The sequence below is a fragment of the Callorhinchus milii genome, unplaced genomic scaffold, assembly GCF_018977255.1.
Source record: "Callorhinchus milii isolate IMCB2004 unplaced genomic scaffold, IMCB_Cmil_1.0 Scaffold20, whole genome shotgun sequence".
Taxonomy (NCBI): domain Eukaryota; kingdom Metazoa; phylum Chordata; class Chondrichthyes; order Chimaeriformes; family Callorhinchidae; genus Callorhinchus; species Callorhinchus milii.
The window spans coordinates 890,146-910,309 of NW_024704761.1; the positions used below are offsets into that span (position 1 = coordinate 890,146).

The window sequence follows — 20,164 nt, forward strand, 5'->3', positions numbered from 1 at the left end:
ATGGTGAAGTTGACGAATGCCAGTCACTGAGCACGCTGTGAGCTGGTGAAGGATTCCTCCTTCCCTCCCCTGGCTCGTGGTGTAACCGATTCTCTGCCAAAATGTGCTGCGTGAACACCGCCTGATCTCAGGGAAAAGGCGGTGGGTGAGAGTGCATCGAGTAGCCTTGAGCTGGAGAGAGGAAAAAAAACACATAGTTCGAAACCAAATTGAAGTATTTGGGCGTCGTTCAGCTGATACCACTGTAACTCTGTACATTACACGACAGAACTGCAACCAAATCGGAGATTCGTAAAACTAAAATCCTCGAACGTTTCCCAAACTCGAAAGAAATCAACTGGCTGATATATCAGTAAATTAAAATAATAATAATAATAATAATAATCCATGCTTGCATTTGGTACAGCACCTGATCACGGTGAAAGGGCTTCTCAAAGCGCTTCACAGGATTTACTGTGAAATGGAGTGACTTTGTATTTTTAGGCAATCGCAGCAGCACAATTGCAACGTCCCACAAACAGCTGTGAAACGAATGACCAATTTTCTATTTAGCGGATTCTTGGCCAGGAGATACTGGGAGAATCTTTCGAATTAAGTCGATCACCAAAATTTCTCTCATTTAGATTATCGCCCCCGTGTTCTGCTTGCTCTTCCCGTTGAAAGCAGATTGTGAGGAGCCGGCTGTACTCGGGAAGTTGTGAGCAGGCTCTGCCTGCAGAGGAAATCGCCACGCTTGGAAGCACATTCAAATTCTTCTGTCTGCTCCTTCTCGTTTGTACGTGGCTGAAGTGCGCGGATAGTGACCGGGTCTGGCAGCCACAATCGTAGAACTCCCAATATCCCCCGCTCCAGTCAACAAAATATAGTGCGGCTTCGCCACCCTAATGAGGCTGACTTGAGAAGCAAAGACCTGAAATCTGACTCATTCTCTCTGACCTCCGCCATCTCCTTGTCACTTGGCTAGCTAGGTTGCAGTTAGCCAGGCATTCACTTCTGTGATGTTCTAATATGTTAATGCTGTGACTTTTTATTTTCTTCTGGCACCGTCTCGGTTTGTTTCTCCAGCACTTGGCGTGCCAAAGCCCATTGAGTAATCGGGAGTTTTCAAAATTCATTCTCTTCTCATGTAACTGAGAAGCTGGGGGGCGAAATGAAGGCACTTGAAGGACGGGAGATTTCCGCCTTGCGAGGGTGGCTGGCGTTTGTGGTTCTGTGCTGTTTGCCAGCCGTGCAGAGAGAAATGCCAGGCAGCAAAATGCCGGGAGCAAAATGTGTTTTGCCGTTCTTTGAGATTATGAATTAGGTGCCAGCCCGGCTCAGTTGCTCGCACTCTCGCCTCTGAGTCACAAGGTTGTAGGTTCAAGTCCTCATCAGCAACTTGAACCAATGCAGTCTAGGCTAACACTTCAGTGCAGTGCTGGGGAGGGAAGGGCTGCTCTGTTGTAGGTGCCGTCTTTCTGATCGGGCTTTAAATTAAGATCCTGTCTATTCAGGTGGATGTTAAAGATCCGATCGCACTATTCTAAAAGAGAAGGGAGTTTCTCCCTTGTTCTGGCCAACAATCCCCCAAATAAAATTGTTACTCGCTTTATGGCTGTTTCTGAGATATTGCTGTGAGCAAATTGGCTGTGTACAAAATCCACAACTTTACAGTTTACCCCGTGAAGCACGTTGAGACGTGAAAGACGCTGCGTCAGATGTGATTTGTTTCGATACAAATGGACGAAATGGACGCTGCAGCAAATGTAAAGGCTGTTGCTGTTCTGATTTCCAGCTGTTGTTGTGCGGAGTCGAGAGGAGCTGGTGCAGCCCAGCCTGAGCGCTGCTTATCAGAAGTGAACAAAGCTGGTACAGACCCACGGCTGGGTTCCTGGTGCTACGGGCTGTACTGGTGCCACCCCATCACAGCCCCATTGTACACCATGTTACTCTGCGACAATCTACCCACTTATCAGAGCTGCCAGCTTTCTCCTCTTATCAAGTACCCTGGCCCCATTGTTCGATTAATTTCTTTTTAAATCTTTATCAGATTATGATCTGGTCACAAGGCTGCCTCCACCTACACTATTCAGCCATAACCGCCCCCCACCCTCCCTGGCCCCCGCACCTCCCAGTTTTTAGTTTAAACTCTTCTTTAGTCCCTATTAATAACGGTAGCTTGCAATTACGAGGTGCCTTTTGTGGAAAAATATACATCTCAAAGTGCTTTGCAAAATATAATAGATAAGAAATAAAATGAACACCGCTGTACAAGTAAACCCAGCAGCTAATCTGTGGCAGCGACGCCCCACGAACAACACGGTTACTGACAACTTATTTGATTTTGGAGCAGATTTAGATCAAGAGAATAGAACCAGAATAATCAAGAGAAAGAAAGTGTTGTGACCTCATCCCACAGGGGTCAGAGTCACCGTAGGTGAACCAGAACAACAGCCAATTGCTGCCAAGTGTAGTGACTGTGCTAGCAGCCATTTTGTACACAGCATGGCCTCACAGACAACCATGAAGCAATTGACCAATGTATTTGGAGGATTATTGGCCAAGAGGAACTCCTTTCACTTTTCAAATAATTGATTGGGATCATTTAACATCTACCTGAACACGCTGACTTCATTTGAAGTATCTTCTAAAGGATGGCAACTCTGCCAACGCAGTGCTCCCCCACTAGAGTGTCAGTTGGCCTATGAGCTCAGCCCTGAGGTGAGGCTATAACACAGAACTTTCTCTGCCTGGAGTGCTACCAGCTGAGCCAGGGTGGCAACTTCATGTGTCTATTGCTGTCAGTTCTATGGTGGATGGACAAGTTAATGGAAGAGTGATGAATCAGCCAGGCAGAGAATGCAGACTAACAACACCTTGCACTTGTACAGTGTCTTTCTTGTTCAATAAACATCTCAAAGAGCTTCGCAGATCTGATGGAGAGCACTGAGCAGGGAGAAGGAAGGGAGGATTAAGAATGGCCAAAGCCATAAGTATATTGGAGTATATTATTGAGCCATCTCAAGACCTGCCACAGGATCTTTATGTGTAAGCCAACACAACCACCAATAGATGCCCAGCAACGGCCCACGAACAGCCATGGAGTGAGTCACTCATTTTATGTACCCACGGAGCCGTAAAGCGAGGCACTCGTGGAGGCGAAGAGTTAATTTCGAACAACATTCATTATAAATGTATCTATCCTTCAGCAAGATGCTGTTCGCCAAGCGTTAGCAGTGACGGCTGATGTAACCAGCATGTGTTGCACACACACACTTGCTGATTCTGTGCTTTACTATCTATAAGTGCAGTATTTCTTGCAGCTGGCGTGGACGTGCGCCAATGTATATTGGATATATCTTAAAACTATTTCAGTTTTCTGTCTTTCCCACATGGATTTGTGCGATGCTGCTGCTCACAGAGGCCAGGCAGGCAGACAGAGACAAGACATCCCCAAAGGATTCAGAGTCCCAGATCATTGGCAAGAGCAGTTACTAATGATACAAAACACTGATAAACATCTCAGTTGACTCGTTTCCAAAGAGGTTTGCCTCTGTTTATCGCCTGCACTTTTTGTGGCGTCTATTTCTCCTGGAGTTTGTGTTGTTCTGGGCAACAGTGGGGACTTGAGATTGGCCTCCACTGCTGTCTAAGCAGACCAGATAATAATGTTTCCTTACTCCACACACCTAATAATAATCCATCCAAAACAATAATAAATTGGTCATTTTCCATCCACGACTGTTTGTGGGACACTGCTGTGCGCAATTGGCTGCCGCGTTTCGCCCACAAATATACAGTCAATTCACTTGACAGCATATTCTGTGAAGTGCTTTGAGACGTCTAAAAGACGTGATAAGGTGCTATATCAAATGCAAGGATTATATATTCTTATTAATAATCCTTATATTTGATACAGTGCCTTTCACAAGTCCCAAAGCGTTTCACAGAATATACTGTAAAGTGGCATGACTGTGTTTGTGGGTGGAAAAGATCTGTATGGAGTCCGCTCCACTCCCTGGCTCATTCATGTTGGTTTTCTGATCAGCTGAAGTTCCTACAAGATACTTTTGAATAATATTAATAGTGTTCAATTTTTGCCCCGTTCTCTCCCGCCAGCACAAAGGCATCTGACTCCTATTTCCATTTACTAGAGCACCGTCTAATGTTCTGTACATCACCAACAAAGCACCGAACTTCAGCTGAACTTGTAATATTTTAATAACCAGTCGCTAACCTATTAAAGGGTTCAACTAAGGTTTTTAATCACAAGAGTGAAATCGTGACGATTTATAACTGTCACTTGACACTTTGATAATAATGTTGTCTTTAATCAATCTGGTAAATTGTCTGTGGGTTAGAATCTACATCATTAACCCCACAGTACATTGTTAATCCCCAGAGAGATATCAGCGTCCCTCTGCCCTTGTCTGTTTCTGTCTATCTCACTGTCTTGCTCTTTCGTTCTCTCTCACTATCTCAACAACCTCAAAAATAACAATAATGATTCTTACATTTGATATAGCACCTTTCACTTTTGGAGGATGTCTCAATGCGATTCATTGGATGTACTTTTATACAACTGTATTTTGTAGGTAAACCAGCACCCAATTTGCACACAGCAATGTCCCGCTAACACCCATGAAGTGAATGACCGGTTTTATTTGGGGAATTATCAGCCAGGACACCAGGAGAAACTTGCTTCACTTTTCGAATAGAGCCACAGGATCTTTATAATAATAATAATAATAATCCTTGCATTTGATATAGCGCTTTTCACGTCTTTAGGGGCTGATAGGCAGAGATTCCAGGGATTGCAGCGACTATCCCCTGGGTTTGTTCTCTCCTGAATGCTTTTGTGAATTCCGACAAGTTGGAACTTCATGCCATCCGTTGAAGTAGCGTACCTTCACAGACCGAGATGGGGAGTGTGGAGCGAGCGAATCATGGAGTCCTGGTTCGAATAGGAATGTCACATCAAATCTGGGGGTTCCCACTGAGATTCCTCTGCTGGATGCCAAACACAATCATGTAATCCCAGCAATGTAAAACCCTGATTGGTAAACTCACTGACCTTTCATAATGTGTAGTAATAATGGCCGCGGGTGTGGGGGGGGGCAATCAGAATTTTGCCTTACTCAAATCACGTTACTGTCATGTAACGTTTTCTCGGAGCCTCCTGGGGTTCTGTGTACCATGTCTTGATAATCCTGATTTCCAGACCCCCCCTCCCCCCACACCCCACCCTCCCACCACCCCCACACGCACTACCAGGAATCCACTCCCCTGGGTGTCCTGAATCCACCCTCTAGAGGGACACTGCATTGACATGAAGGAACTGTAAAGCTTCTCTCCGCAATCGCAGATTTTCAATAAGCTTCATCTTTGGTCAGCCGAGTGTCTGATGTGTGCAAAATCCATCATTGTGAACCAGAGTGATCTATGCCACCCACACGTGGAGATTTCCCTGTCTGGAGTGAAAGGTGCTGTATGAATAAAAATTATATTCTACTGGAGGAGAGAAAAAGAGTGCCAAATTACCAATAAATTAAAGAATTAGGAATGAAGTGCAATTCACTGCTGTTTTCACATGTGTCGAAGTTGTCCTGCATGTCCTCTGGCTCCCGCTCACGATTTGCCAGCTCCACTGACCTTTCTACAGGAACGTTAATTTCCCAATTCTGATTTCAGCACAAGAATTGGGTGAAATTTAATTGCAACATCAATGGAATGAAAATACAAGCCTCGGGCAAGAGCAGAGGCCAGGAGGATTTATACTCTTCCCACCCCCCTCCACCTCCTCCTGGGTGCAGTTGGTCTGTAGAATGGTTTCCTGTCCGGATTGCTGAATGCCATGTAGATTAACACCTTTTAGCAAATGAACCGGCTGATGTTGTTGGGGGAGAGAAACAGTGTGGAGGGTTAGAAGGGTAACTGTGGCTAAGTGGTTTGTGAAACATGACTCCTGCTGAACAGCTGGGACTTTGGAAACATTATGTCAGGGAAGGCAATCAGCCGAGGGGATGTTTAATGTAAGAGGAAGGTTCTGCCTCCTTTGTGACACCTCAACGTCAGCGCAGCTGTGGCTTTTGAACGTTCAGAAGAATCTGTGATGTATGTTTTGTGTGTGATGGCGTGGCACACTGATGCCATGCTCCCAGCGGGAGAACTTTGGAGCAGTTTTTTGCCCAATCAACTGATGAAGAGCCTGAGCCTGTCCAATCAGTGCTCACAGATCATCCTTCTCCTCTTGGTGAGATCCACAGTTGGGTGGCTTTCCTCTGGGTCTTTCTGGTCAGCTCCGCCCCTGCTGCTGTGCTGCCAATGGTCAGAGGAAACTCCTGAAACACTTTGCGTGAAGCCTCTCGTGTCATCGTGTTGGTGTTGCTTCATACGAACGTCTTGTTGATGGTTGGATGGTGGCACCTTGCCAGGGAGGCAGTGGGATGGGCCCCACACTCTAAATGGGTCCCGGTTAAGTCAATGCCAGAAAGCTACCAGCTGTATTCTGGGTCAATGCCGTCAGCATCAAAAGCTTTACTGGGTTTATCTCTGGGAAGCTGCAAAAGTGTAGATTTGGTCCTCGGCTTGAATTTGTTGGTAGATATCCACAATTGCGGAAAGAATGGGCTGAATTCATTCAGTGTGTTTCTCTAATGTGGTGTCAAGAGGAGAAGATCTGGGAGCACTGATTAGACACGCTTGGGCTGCTCATCCTTGACAACTGATGACTTGGAGGGTTAAGAGAATTTGAAGATGTGATGCGACTGAGAAAATGAACTCAGCCTGAACTTTTCAGCTTTTCCAATATAATAATAATGATAATTAATAATAATACTAATCCTTGCATTTGATATAGTACCTTATCATGTCTTTGAGACATCTCAAAGCGCTTCACAGGATACACTGTAAAGTGAATCGACTGTATATTTTGTGGGTGTAATATCTGCCAAGGCACCAGAACAAAAGGGCACAAATTCAGGTTTGCAAAGGGCAATTTCAGGACTAACTTCTCACCCACAAAATATGCAGTCAAACTTCTCCGCTGAAGATGCTAACTCTTAAGAGGCTTTGGTACACTTCCAAGGTGTCATCTGCTGTCTTCTGAATGTCCTGAGCATTCTCCCCTGGGTACACCATCTCTAATGTCAATGCCAACATGTTCTTCATTAAGTCTAAGACTTCAGTGTGAAGTGATTGCAAATTTTTCCCATTAATATACGACCATCTGATCTTTAAAGGATTATTTTATAATATTCATTTCTTTGGCAGATAAACTGCGTTACGTTTCCAAACGCAGATACAATGTCTGAACAGCAACTGCTCAAACCGGGGGACTGGAGCTACTGTGACTATTTCTGGGTAAGCCATCGTTCCCTTTGTTACCTGCGACGCTGTACGGTGGCTTTCAGTATGCAGCAGTGTGTAGTCCCAAGGCGCAGTGCTTTCCCTGCCAGCTTGACGCTGAGCCTGCACTGTGAGACCACACCATGTACGGTTGTTGAACATAACATGGCTAAGAGGCTAAAGTTCCGTGGGGTAGGTGACCTCCATTTTGCACCCATTAATATACCTGATAATCGCTTTGAGACATTCTGCCGATGTGCAAAGCACTACTTAAATGTAAATTGTATTGATGATGTCTTGCTGGAAACTACGGTTGAAGCAAAAAAAAAAACATCAATGTATTTAAGAGGAAACCTGATGATTCAGGAAGGACAAGTGAATAGAGGGGTATAGGAACAGGCACCTGTGGTACTAGTTGAGTGGAATAGCCTGTTTCTAATAATAATAATAATAATAATATTCCTTGCATTTGATATAGCGCTTTTTCAGTTTCTGTGCCATATGGCTGCCGAGTTTGCCTTCAGAAGCGGTCACCCCACTTGGCAATAGTTGCCAGTGAAGCGCGATGGGACGTTTCAAGATGACAAGCAGAATGGGACCTGAAACGGATCCCACCAGCAGCAATAACCACTTTGGACACGTCAGAGTTTCAGGGTCTGTGAGATTGGCGAGAAATTCCCCCAACTTAAAATAGAATCAAAACCCAACGCGGTGCAACTTTTTTCTTTGTTTTCTCTCTTTCACGCTCTCTCTCTCTCTCTCTCTCTGTTTGCTAACAGGCAGACCGAAAGGACTCGCAGAGCAACAGCACAATTGCTGGGTTTGATATCATTCTTGTTAAACAGCTGAAAGGCAAGCAAATGCAGAAAGAGATAGCGGAGTTCATAAGGGAAAGGTAATGATGTGAATACATTGCCCGGTGTACTTTTGTGTAGTTTTCTGTTCTCTTGCCATCTCCCTCCTCAGCGAGGGATGTAAGTTTCCATACTTACATGGAAACGTATGGATTAAAGGATTTGCAGCAAGTGTTGTTCGAGATGAGGAATGTGTTATTCACTGTGATTTCCCCCTCACATGCAGAGGGATTTGGTAGAGCAGGTACCTGAGATTGCAAGCAATCCCGTTCTAAACTTCCTTTGACTTCTACTCCCCTCTCAATAATAATAATCCTTGCATTTGATATAGCGCTTTTCACGTCAGGAGGACGTCCCAAAGCGCTTCACAGAACACACTGTAAAGTGAATTGACTGTATATTTGTGGGTGAACGCGGCAGCCAATTGCGCACAGCAATGTCCCACAAACAGTCGTAGATTGAAAATGACCAATTTATTATTCTTTTTGGTTTTGGAGGGATTATTATTAGGTGTGTGGAGTAAGGAAACTTGCCCAAGGTTTGGCCCTCTGCCTGGAATTGAACTCGGGTCTCTCGCTTGCAAAGCGATTGCTCTAACCACTGAGCTACAGGACTCCAGGCTTGCCTTTAGCCAGAACATGGTAACAGAACATTGGCAACCCAACCGCGAGACCGGTTTGCTCTCTGGCATCTTCAAATGCTCCGACTGATGGGATTGAGCTCCGAGCCGTGTTTGTACAGATTGTTCTTCCCCTCTCTCCCTCTCTTCTTTCCTTCCTAATTCCTCCCACCCCACCCCATCAGTCAGAATAGGTTAGAGCTATAAAACACAACCTTGCCATTCAGGGTCTGGCAATCTGCCCTTACACACTGGTGTGCTCCAGCTGTGGCCTGGCCCATCCTCTAGATGTGCAGAGACCATGTAGACAGAAACTCCACGTGTAGAAATAGTTCACACAGATCCGCCCACACACAACCCTTTACACAAAAGTCCACTGCAACTCAGCTCCACAACTGCAATTGTTTTGCAGCATTAATTGCATTGATGTTACCATGAAAAACTTGCTATTCTTCACCTTCGGAGGACGTTATTTTTGCTGAGAATAGATCAAAATAACACTGACCTCAGCAGTGAAAGTTTAGCAACTGGCAAATGGAATGACTTCAATCAAATAACAACAAGCATTTATATAGCGCCTCTCATGCAGGGTAGGGTCCCAGAGCTCAAACTACCACAGAGGCAGCATCCTACCTCGCCTCTGCTTTTAAGATGATTTGTTATGGCTTCACAGGGTTAGATTAAGTGGAATTTCAGGCCTTCAACGTGTGAAATTAAAGGGAAAGTGGAATGTTGTTTTAATTGTTGGGGGGGTGTCAAAATAAGCCATTTTCTCAGAAACCTATATGTGCTAAACTGATTAACACGACCCATATCTTGTGTTTTTAGGATCAAAATCGAGGAGGACTACGCCAAGAACCTGGCCAAGCTCTCGCAGAGCCCACTGGCGGCCATGGAGGAAGGGTGAGTTCATGCATTTTTGTTGAAAAGAGCAAGCGAGACAGGACAGCTCCTGGAAACCACCAATATACACGGTGCTCTTAAATAATATTAAAACCTTTGCAATCATCACGCAGGCGAGGTGTCTGAAAACACTTTACAGTATTTTGCTGCAAAGTATAGTAACCGTGTATTTTGGAGGTGAACCAGCGATTTCGTGCACAGCCGTGTCCCACAAACAGCCATGAAGCGAGTGACGGATTTTTATTTAAGTAACGCTCGACATGATGGGTTGAAAGATGTGTTGTTTCCCAGTAGGTTAAATTCACAAACGTCTCATCAAATCTGTTATGAAACATTCCATCTCTCCTATTCCTAAAGCCTGACTGGGGGGGGGGGGTGAAGCCCATCTCCCTCCCCACACCTGCAGCTCCCAAAACAGGAGGAATCGGAGAATGTAGCCATGATCATCCAAAGAGAGCACTCCTGGGTTTGCAAATGGGCTGGTCGCTGCCAAGCAAATGCAAGGTGCTGAAGTAAAAAATAGGAGGCACACGTGCTCTTTGAATGGCATAGAAGTTGCCAGGAGGGAAGTCAAAAGAGACCAAAGGTTGTTAGTTGGCTCATTGCTCAATGTGTCCAAACCGCTTGAGGCGGCAATAAACAGGGCAAACAGGATGCTGGGCTACATCACTAAATCAGTGGAATTCAGATGCCCAGAAGACACGCAAGCTGTAGAGTGCTTGTAGATGGCTTCTGTGACATAATAACAATCATTGCATTTGATGTAGTGCCTTAACACATCGTTGAGATGTCTCAAAGCGCCTCACAGAACATACTGTAAAGTGCAGTGATTACATTTTCTGGGGCTGTGCAGGCGCTGGAGGCAAATCATCAGGAGAGCAACAAGGCTAAGAGATGAGCTATGAGGATCGAGTGGAACCGCTTGTAATCCTCAGCAGTCTGATGGGAATAGAGTATGTGGATAAGGAGCTGAGTTGGATTGAGAAAGTAAAGGAACCTAAAGCAGTGCTTTGCGATAAGCCAAGTCTGCAGGGGAAGAGAGCACAGGTTCAGGGTTGTGAAGGGAAACCTTGGGACAGACACTGCAATGTCTTTCTTTCCACAGAGAAGGCTTGAGGTGCTTTGTGCACTCTGCATCGTGGCTGCTGATTACGCTTCTGCGATTGCCACATTGCATTTTTGACAGCTGAGCGAGTAATTGGAATGAGGACTGTGAGCTGTTACAGTGGAATTGTGGTGTCTGGAGCCGGGCTGCAGATCCGGCACCAGGGGAGATTTCCCCACTCGCACGTCGAGAGCTTTTTATTTCAGAATTTTTTTTTAATGTTAGACTCGCACCAATAATAATAATTTGGTCACTCAATCCACGGCTGTGTGTGCAATTGGCTGCCACGTTTTGCCCACAAAATACACAGTCACTACGCTTTACAGTATATTCTATGAAGCACTTTGAGACGTCTCGAAGACGCTATATCAAATGCAAGGATCATTATTATTATTTGAAGTTGCGGTCCAGGCTGACATGTATTTTATTTGCATTTATATTGACAGCATTGTGGGGGGGGCGCTGCTTTGTCAGGAGTGGTTGTCACTCCGAGCAGAAGTTAAACCCAGGTTCCGTCTGCCTGTCGAGACGGATGTTGAAACCTCATGACACTATTCTCCTGGTCAACAATCCTCCGGGTAGAATTGGTCATTCACTTTATGGCTGTTGACTGCACATTGCCCATTGCAAATCGGCTGTCGCAACCATCTGCAATATATACCCAGTTATTACACTTTACAGTAAATCCTGTGAGGCACTTTTCATGTTGAGTTTGAATGTTGTAGGCGTTGTATCAAAGGCAAGATTATTATTACTAGGTTATTATAACTGAATCCAAAATGAACTGAGCGGCTGAGTGGGCTGATTCCCACTGCAGGGATCGTAGCGATGTTCCTGCAGTGAGTGAGTGAGTGGGTGGGTGGTGGTTCAGTGCCCATAACTGTTCTCAGCAGCTTATCTGCGCATCGCACATGACCTGGAATTCAGTTGGTCAGTGCTCGTAAAGAAAAGGCACATTGTCCAGCAAACCCAAGCTCCTGACACCTGGGTTTATGCCAACATGCTGCTGCTTGGCATATTCAGTACTGCATTCAGACATTAATCCCATTGTTAACTTGTATGTAAGATTATTTATGTAGGCGTTTCGCCCACAAAATACACAGTCAATTCACTTTACAGTATATCCTGTGAAGTGCTTTGAGACGTCTCGACGACGTGATAAGGCGCTGTATCAAATACAAGGATTATTATTATTTATACGAAAAGATCACTTACTTTCTTGCACACTTTTGCACCTTAAATGAGTTCTTGCTGAGTTCAGACTTGTAGTCTTTACTGATTTAGTGGCAGAAAGGCCAGTGAGCTGTGTTCGAGTTAAAGTGGAGTGAAACTGGTGTTAGCCGTTCAAGCTGTTTTGTATTGTGATACAAGGGGAGATGGTTGGGTGATCTGAGAAGGATGGATCGGGTGCTCAACCATGTTGGTGCTTCTCCGGCTCGGGGGAATTTTGTGGTTGTGGAGCTCAATATGATGACTTGTTGGCTCCTTGTGGTGAAACGTTCCATATTCTCATCGTGAAATATGTGTTCAATAAGGCTTTCCTTTGTAAGGAAAGATAACAACCTTGTGGTGCGAGCTGCTAATGAGACAGACTGCACACATTAATTCATATTGTTGAAAACCCCAGGCCGGAGGTAAAACGCTAGACTTCCTAATCAAAAAGATAATAGCCTAATATTTGCTTAAAAGTAATAACAAAAGGACCCGAGGGAGATTGCTGCACACACGGTTCTGTGCTGAACAAGGTCCTTGTAAAACTAAACAGGTAGCTGCCGGCCTCAGTTAGTCACTCTCTTGTCTATCGATTAGAAGGCTGTGGCTTCCTGTCCCACATCGGGAGCTGAGCTCACATTCATAAGCTGAGAACAATGCCAACTTGCATTTATATAGTGCCTCTCATACAGGGTAGTGTCCCAGCACGCTTGAGGAACGTGGAGAGTATCTGATTGTCTGAGGTGCCGTCCTTCGGATGAGATTTTAAACCAACCTCCTTCAGATGGACGTTCGATATTTCCTGGTTTATTCTAATTCTGTTCCAAAGGACGAGGGTTTTTTTTTGTACCGCTGAATCATCTCTCCAGGCTATCTGTGCCGGGTGGGGTGAGAGTGGGAAGAGGCTGAGAATACAGTCTAAATTTAACAAGAAATAAAATGAAGCGGAGTGCAGATGTTCACATAAGTGAATGTGTTTTTTATTGCTGTATTTTTTACCACAATTTCCAACTTCTCTCTGAGGTGATTTGTTGTCAATAGGAGACAAATGATAATCATTGATATAGCCGTTCATGTCAGGAAGATGTTTCAAAGCGTTTCCCAAGGACTCACTGTAAAAGTGTAGTTTCTGTAAAGTGCAGTGGGTTCAGATCATTAATTAGCCTCTGGGTAAAGAACTACTTCCTGGTGTCTGTCCCGAAATTGCCCTTTGTAACCTTGAGCCTAATCCCTCTTGTTCCTGCTGTCTCAGTGTATCCCAAAGTATCGGCTGAGTTTCTTTTCTCAATCCCATTGCCGTCTGTCCTCACAGCACCCTGGGAGAGTCCTGGGTACAAGTGAAGAAGAGTTTGTCTGATGAAGCTGAAGTCCATCTGAAGTTTTCGTCCAAGGTAAGCCATCTATTTACTGACTGAACTGTGTTTGGCACCTTACACATCAGGAGAATGTGCCAAAGCATTCAACAGCCAAGTGAGGGCGGGGGCTGAGCAGGGGCTGACCAAAAGCGTAGTCAACAAGATATGTTTTGAGAGACGGACCTAATGGAGGGCACGAGAGGGGTAATCTAAGTAAACCGTGCAGTGAAAGCGGAATCTGTGAGCTTGTTGACCAGGGTTGGTGATTCCTGGAACTGCTTCCTAATCTCAGCAACTCAGTGTCGTTTCCTCTCTCGTGCTAACAGGAAGGCCAGCCACGAGCACACAGAACTAACAGCAAGGCCAGTCACAGTGCTGAGTACTACACAGGAAAGTCTGAGTTGGCAGAGATTCCTATAATTACTGTTTATTAGAGTTTTACTGACAAAAGAACATGATTGGATAAGGATGCTGAGCTGTGAGCGTTTGGAAAACAATGGTGGTGACTGAGTTTATGCGTCTGTGTGCAGACACGCACACACACAACACATGCACACACAACACACAACACACGCACACACGACACACAATATATACAGTCCTGCACTGGAGCAGCCTAGATTTAAAGGATGAGCATATTAATTAAATACACAGCACATGAGATATTAAAATGATTATTTCTTGCTCGATGCCCAGTTTCGCCCACAAAATATATAGTCACCCCACTTTACAGTATGTACTGTGAAGCGCTTTGAGATATCTGGAAGATGTGATAAGGCGCTATATTAAATGCAAGGACTATTATTATCGTTATTATATCCCGTAAGGCTCCTCGTAAGGAAACCAAAGACAAATGTGCTTAAAACGTCAGTCGGTCATGAATAGTGACAGGATTCACCCCCTCAGCTCTGAGCTCAGGCCATTATTCACTCACTGCCAGGGACCAAGTCTAACCCGGGGCCCAGGGGCCGACGGTGAATTTCAGGTGCAGTTAGAGGCTGTTGTTGTGGAATGTAGATTGTCCCCAGGGCTGAACTGTGCAGCTGGGAAAGTAGGAGTGGAGTACATTGCTCTGATGCAGCAATGTGGGGAACAGAGAATGATGGGGGACGCACAATTGCGAAGGAAAAATGTAACAGTTTATCTTCGAGACTCAAGAAATAGTTCCCTCGGGATGTGTGAGGTTGCGCTTTCTCCTCTCTCCATCTATGTGTTTTTATGTTTTTCTTTATTTATGATCTGTACAAGAGTGCGTTGGTGCTGACAGTGCAGAGGAGAGCAATGAGCACGATCCTGTTAGAGGAATGAGTTGCGAGCAACGATTAGGCAAGCTGGGGCTCTTAATCTTCATGACTCTGACCTTACAGAGGTATTTAAGATTTTAAATAAGGCCTGAGAGAGTAAACCAGGGACAATACAAAGGTAGCAGAGGAGGAGGCCACAGATTCAGGGTTACAATGGGCAATTTCAGGACAGATACCAGCAAGTACTTGCTTAGGGTTCAGGGAAGGAATTTCTCTTGCTCCCCAACACCCCCATTCCCTAGTTCTAGGCACTGAGACCAATTTAGCACCCAACAACAATATTGGCTAATTCTACACAAAAGCTGCTGAGCTTGCTCCTCCGTGGTGTTCAGCCCTGCCTGGTGAGGTTGATGGGAACGTTCTTCCTCTTCTCTTTCACAGCTGCAGAGTGAAGTGGAGAAACCTCTGCTGTCGTTTCGGGAGAACTTTAAGAAGGACATGAAGAAGTTTGACCACCACATATCTGACCTCCGCAAACAGCTGGTCAGCCGGTACACGGCGGTGGAGAAGGTACGGGTCCTCTCGCAACCTCAGAGAGGACATTGAGAATCTAGTTAGTGTTATTTCTGGGATTTTTTTTAAAGGATTTCTGCTCTTCCAAAGAGCCGGCACCGGCAGGATGGACCGAATGGCCTTCTTCTGTGCTGTAATATTATATGATTCTATGATAAAGAATCTCATTAAGAAATAAGCCCTAAAGCGTTCTTTAAGTTGTTATTTGAGGAACCCTAGCAGCAACACCGAGCAAATGGTGCCCTTCTCCAGGTAAGTGGTGCAGGGATAGGGTTGTTTGGACGTAATCTGCAAGGTTAGGTCCAAAGTCTCTGCCCAATCACTAAAAGTTAATTTGTTGCCCGAGGAGAGTATGGATTTTAGCCGCTTCTAATCGCTGGCAAAAACAAACATTAAACACAGAAAAATATAAACCGCCAAAGATAGGGCCACAAATGACAAAATTTAAAGTCGCTCAAAACTCAGGGTCACAAACTGGCAGCGCTCAGACCCTGCGGAGACCGATTTATTACATCCCACAAACAGCCGTGAAGTGAACAACCAACTTTATCTGAGGGATTGTTGGCAAGGACACTGGAGGCCCTTCTTACTGTCTCAGCAGGTTTATCCAGAGAGCAGCTTATTATAACAATAAAATAAATATAAAGGAAAGCAGGGGAAAGCAGGAGAGTTCGCCTAAAGAAACTGTTCTTCCAGAGCCAGTACAGGCACAATGGCCTTCTCCTATGCTGTAAGTTTCTATGTACAAATGAATACATTTACAGTTAGATTTTCCGAGCTGTGCGTACATCAAAGCAAAGTCATTTTTATTCTATTACTTTGCCCAAATAATGATCACATGAAGATGGTTTTGCCCTAAGCAGTTGTGACAAAGCTCTTCTGCAATTAAAACCCTGAATTGTACGTACAGAGCGAGCAACTGTGTCAAGTCATAAGAAATGGCTTGTTTCAATTCATGGACTAATCGCCCCACTTATTCCTTTAGCCCCCTCCCCCACCACCCCATTCCCCCCAGCCCCCTCCCATCATGATCCATGCCACAACGGAAGACTTTAGTACAAAGCAAATGTCAATCCAAGCCTCTGCCCGTCAACTGAAGTGTTAAGCTCTGAAGGAATGTAACCGTAAGATGAGGATTCCTGCTGAATTGCAGGTTGAGATCTGTTGAGTCTGATGATCTAAGATACTAGATACTGTCCGTGGATAATTGCACCCAAATGACATGGGAAACGCAGAGATCTTTGATGTCTGTATGTTGGAACCCTGTGTGTTCCAGACTAATGATGAATCTCTGATAATTGAGTTAGATTCTCAGAGAAGTCATCTATCTCACTGCCACTGTCTCTCACAGTGACATTGCTGGGTTGACCTGAAGATTGTTAGAAATACAAACAAGCTCCTCTGATGGCCCAGAGGGTTAAAAAGCAATGCACTAAGCTAGACAGAGCAGAAATTCATAGGTTCAAATCCTCGTCTGTGCTGAGTTAGCTCATCTCATCCAGGGCTACATTTAGCCTCGGCACCCAGAGTTAGGGACGGAGGAAGAAAGTCAAATTGAACCACTGGACACAATCCCTATTGAGGTTTTGCTCATGTTTGTGTCCACTGGTTCATTTTTGAGGAGGGCTGGGCCTGAGGCAAACTGTTGTCGGTAACTGTATTGATGGTTTGAAATACTGCACACGTCTCTAAGAGCTGATGGGACAATGGGTCCAACGCTTGACACGGTATTCACAACAGGAAATCACTGCTGTCAGTACTAGGAAGTGTGTCACGCTGACCTGCGAGAACACTGCTCTGACGTGATCTACCTCCAGGTGCACAGGAGTCAAGTTCCCCCCAATTTTGCAGCAGGAAGTGTTAAATTGACTTCCTGTCGGTGATCGGCCCACAATGCTTTTTTGCTTCGTGTTGCATATTGCATTTCACGTACATTAATCTGCACATCGGAGGTTTGTACTGGTTGTTTTAGGCCTTTGTCTCAGCCTCGTGCCTCTGTGGCTCTTTGGTGACTGGTGCTATTTGCCCTTTTGATAGGCTCGGAAAGCCCTGGCCGAGAGACAGAAGGATCTAGAATTTAAGACCCAGCAACTGGAGAACAAATCGAGCAACAAAACCGAGGAAGACATTAAGAAAGCCAGACGGAAATCTACACAAGCAGGTAAGGGAGGACATAGCACACACCGCGAGCATGAGATGGACTCAGCTATAGGTGGTCTATATATGAAGGCCGGATGCCCATGCTTCGCCACCTGTCAGCCACAAGGGGCATTGCAGCTCTTTGGGAACAATGGATGAATTGAGAGGGTTTGGATGAAGATAAAATGCGCTTTGACCTACTTGGTTTCACCCTGGCCCTTGTGTTAATTGTTATTGTGGTAATTGGCTCTATCTGGTGCTCGATAAATGGTTGCATCTCTGCTTGGATCTCGAAACATATTCGAGATGTTTTCTCTTTTTTAAAAACCGCAACAACAAAATGACATTTGTAAAGCCCCTTTCACGTTGGGAGGACATCCCAAGGTGCTGGACAGACAGAGTTTTGGAACCGAGCTGAGGGTCAGGATCGGGGAGGGTAGAGGGCAGGGGGAGAAGCAGGGTGGTCAAAAGCACAGTTGAAGAAGAGGGTCTTGAGATGGGTTTTGAAGGAGGCCAGGGAGGGGGCGAGATGGAGGGACTGTGGGATGGAGTACCAGAGAGTGGGGGCAGAGTGGGCAGAAGGCCCGCCTGCCAATAGTGGGGCGAGCGAGACAGAGTATGTGAAGCAGGCCGGAGCCCACTAAGCGGAGGGAGCGGGCAGGATGGTAGCGGGTTAGGAGGTCGCAGAGGTCGGGCGGGAGCAAGACCATGGAGGGCTTTGAAGGTGAGGACCAGGTTCTTGAACTGTGTCCTCTGTGTGATGGGAAGCCAGTGGAGTACTGCATTGACATTGCCTCATCCCCACTCCCAGTGCAGCCCCCCTCCAGCCAGGACCTCGCCCTGTGTTAGCCAATGGTGGCTATGACCAGGAGGTCACAAGCGCTCTGGGACGCTGCCCTGTGTGAGGGGCGCTATACAAATGCAGGCTGTTGTTGTTGACACGCCCGCCCGGCTCTGTTGCTGTTTTTTTCCACAACTAATTCAAGAGCAGTTTTGGTTTCTGTGACCGGCCAGACTGAGGCGCAGGATTCCCAGCAAACAGGCCCTCTGTGCTGTCGGCAGTCTTCCTCCCAATGAGTGTGTGGGAAGCCGGGAATTCAAAACATCTGTACAGCGTTCACAAATTTTTTTTCCCCATTTTTGTTCTCGACAACTGGATATTGACTTGGCCCCGGCAGTGTTTCCATTGCGGCTGTAAATTAGACGTTGCAGCTGTTCTGAATTATGTCTGCAAATGGACACAATAATTTTTTCCCTCCCCATTGCCGATCTGAAGTAACAGGATTTCAGCTGGGCTTGTGTCAATAAAACTGTTTGAATGCCTGTTTTTTTACACAGGAATATATATGCATGCAAGCACGCACGCACACACACACACACACACACACACACATACAGAAAGACGTTCATAAGGAACCCCTGTAAGTACACTCACACAAGTACAACAACAACAACAACAAAAAGATTCCATTTATAGAGCGCCTTTCACGTCGGGGGGACGTCCCAAGGTGCTGGACAGTTGGGTCAGGACCCGAGCATTGGGGGGAAATGGTCAGGGTGAGGGGAGGGAAGGGAGCGAGGAGGGGGGAAATGGTCAGGGTGAGGGGAGGGAAGGGAGGGAGCGAGGAGGGGGTAGAGAGTCGAGAGGAGAGCTGAAGGCTGAAGGTCAAAGAGAAAGGTCTTGAGACCGGCCTTGAAGGAGGAAAGGGAGGAAGCGGCGAAGCCACTGGGAGATGGAGTTCACACCCACTTGAGCGCAGTCACAAGCAAACATCTTTATACAAAGACGAGCATGCTCACGCTCACACGCGCACACAGCAACATCAGCAAATGTGTGTCATTTAATAACGTTAGCACGTCTCCTGTTGAACCTGTCTCCTGACAGCCCAGGAACATCTGGAGCGTGAGATACTATCAGGAATAAAAATAAGTGCAAAAACGCATGGCTGGATTTAGCCCTTTAAAAATGTCACCAACAATCTATCCGTCAATGTCTGTGGACTCTCTCTTATTTCTGAACGTTATTGAAAGTGAGCACATTTGCTACAGGTTAACCTCTTATACGCTGGCCATAGGTAGCTAAGCTGTAAGCTCTCAGAACCCTCCTTAAACATGAGGTTTAATATGGATGGGGAGATTGCAGTGGACAGGTTATTAATGGATGCGATCTGTCTTGGTGAGTTTTCTCTTAGGAATGCACAAGATCAGATCGAGCGCCTGACTGGGTCTATTCATGTGGGGTGATGGTTTGAGGAGCGAGAGCTCCTGGTTTTTACTGCATTTGCTGCTCTTTACAATGAAGTTGTTTCACTGCTAATCGCCCCAGAGGGTGTGAGTCAAGAGGCACAGAGGAGCACAGCAGGAGCAGAACCTACACCCAAGTGTCTCCAGCTGTATACATTAGGATCACTACCACACAAGTCTCTAAATGGAAAGGAGTCGATGTAAGGCAGGAACACAATGTCTTATGTGAACTTTGTTTTTTTTAAAAAAAAGACTGGTTTAGCCTCCCCGATGCGTGGGGTGGTAAAGATTGAAGAAATGCCTCTTGTGAGGTTTCTAGCTTGGCGTTAGTGGGAGATGCTGCCTGCTAACCTCTAGTTAGAAACTCCCATGGGAAGGCAGGCTGTGAGTCTTGTACTGGAGAGAGGACACACACACACACCGAGGCTGGGATGTCCTCCCGGTGTGAAAGGTGCTGTACAAATGTAAGATGTTGTTGGTCACAGGACAACTCACGGCACAGACTGGTTATGGGGCTGACCTGCAGGAACTCATAACATCTCCTTCTGAAGCAGAGTTCTACAAAGTGATAGATATTTTTTTTTGTGCGT

General features: G+C 45.7%; 1 protein-coding gene across 2 annotated transcripts in view; it reads left to right on the top strand.

Moving 5' to 3' along the window:
• The window catches only part of gas7b (growth arrest-specific 7b), a 98,408-nt gene that overhangs the window by 71,137 nt on the left and 7,107 nt on the right, over window positions 1–20,164 (top strand). For both annotated transcript variants that reach the window (XM_007888850.2, XM_042342439.1), the window contains exons 6-11: window positions 7,252–7,341; window positions 8,106–8,221; window positions 9,628–9,702; window positions 13,332–13,410; window positions 15,060–15,188; window positions 17,229–17,352. In XM_007888850.2, the coding sequence (XP_007887041.1) occupies window positions 7,252–7,341; window positions 8,106–8,221; window positions 9,628–9,702; window positions 13,332–13,410; window positions 15,060–15,188; window positions 17,229–17,352 (613 nt within the window). The remainder of the gene's footprint in view (window positions 1–7,251; window positions 7,342–8,105; window positions 8,222–9,627; window positions 9,703–13,331; window positions 13,411–15,059; window positions 15,189–17,228; window positions 17,353–20,164) is intronic.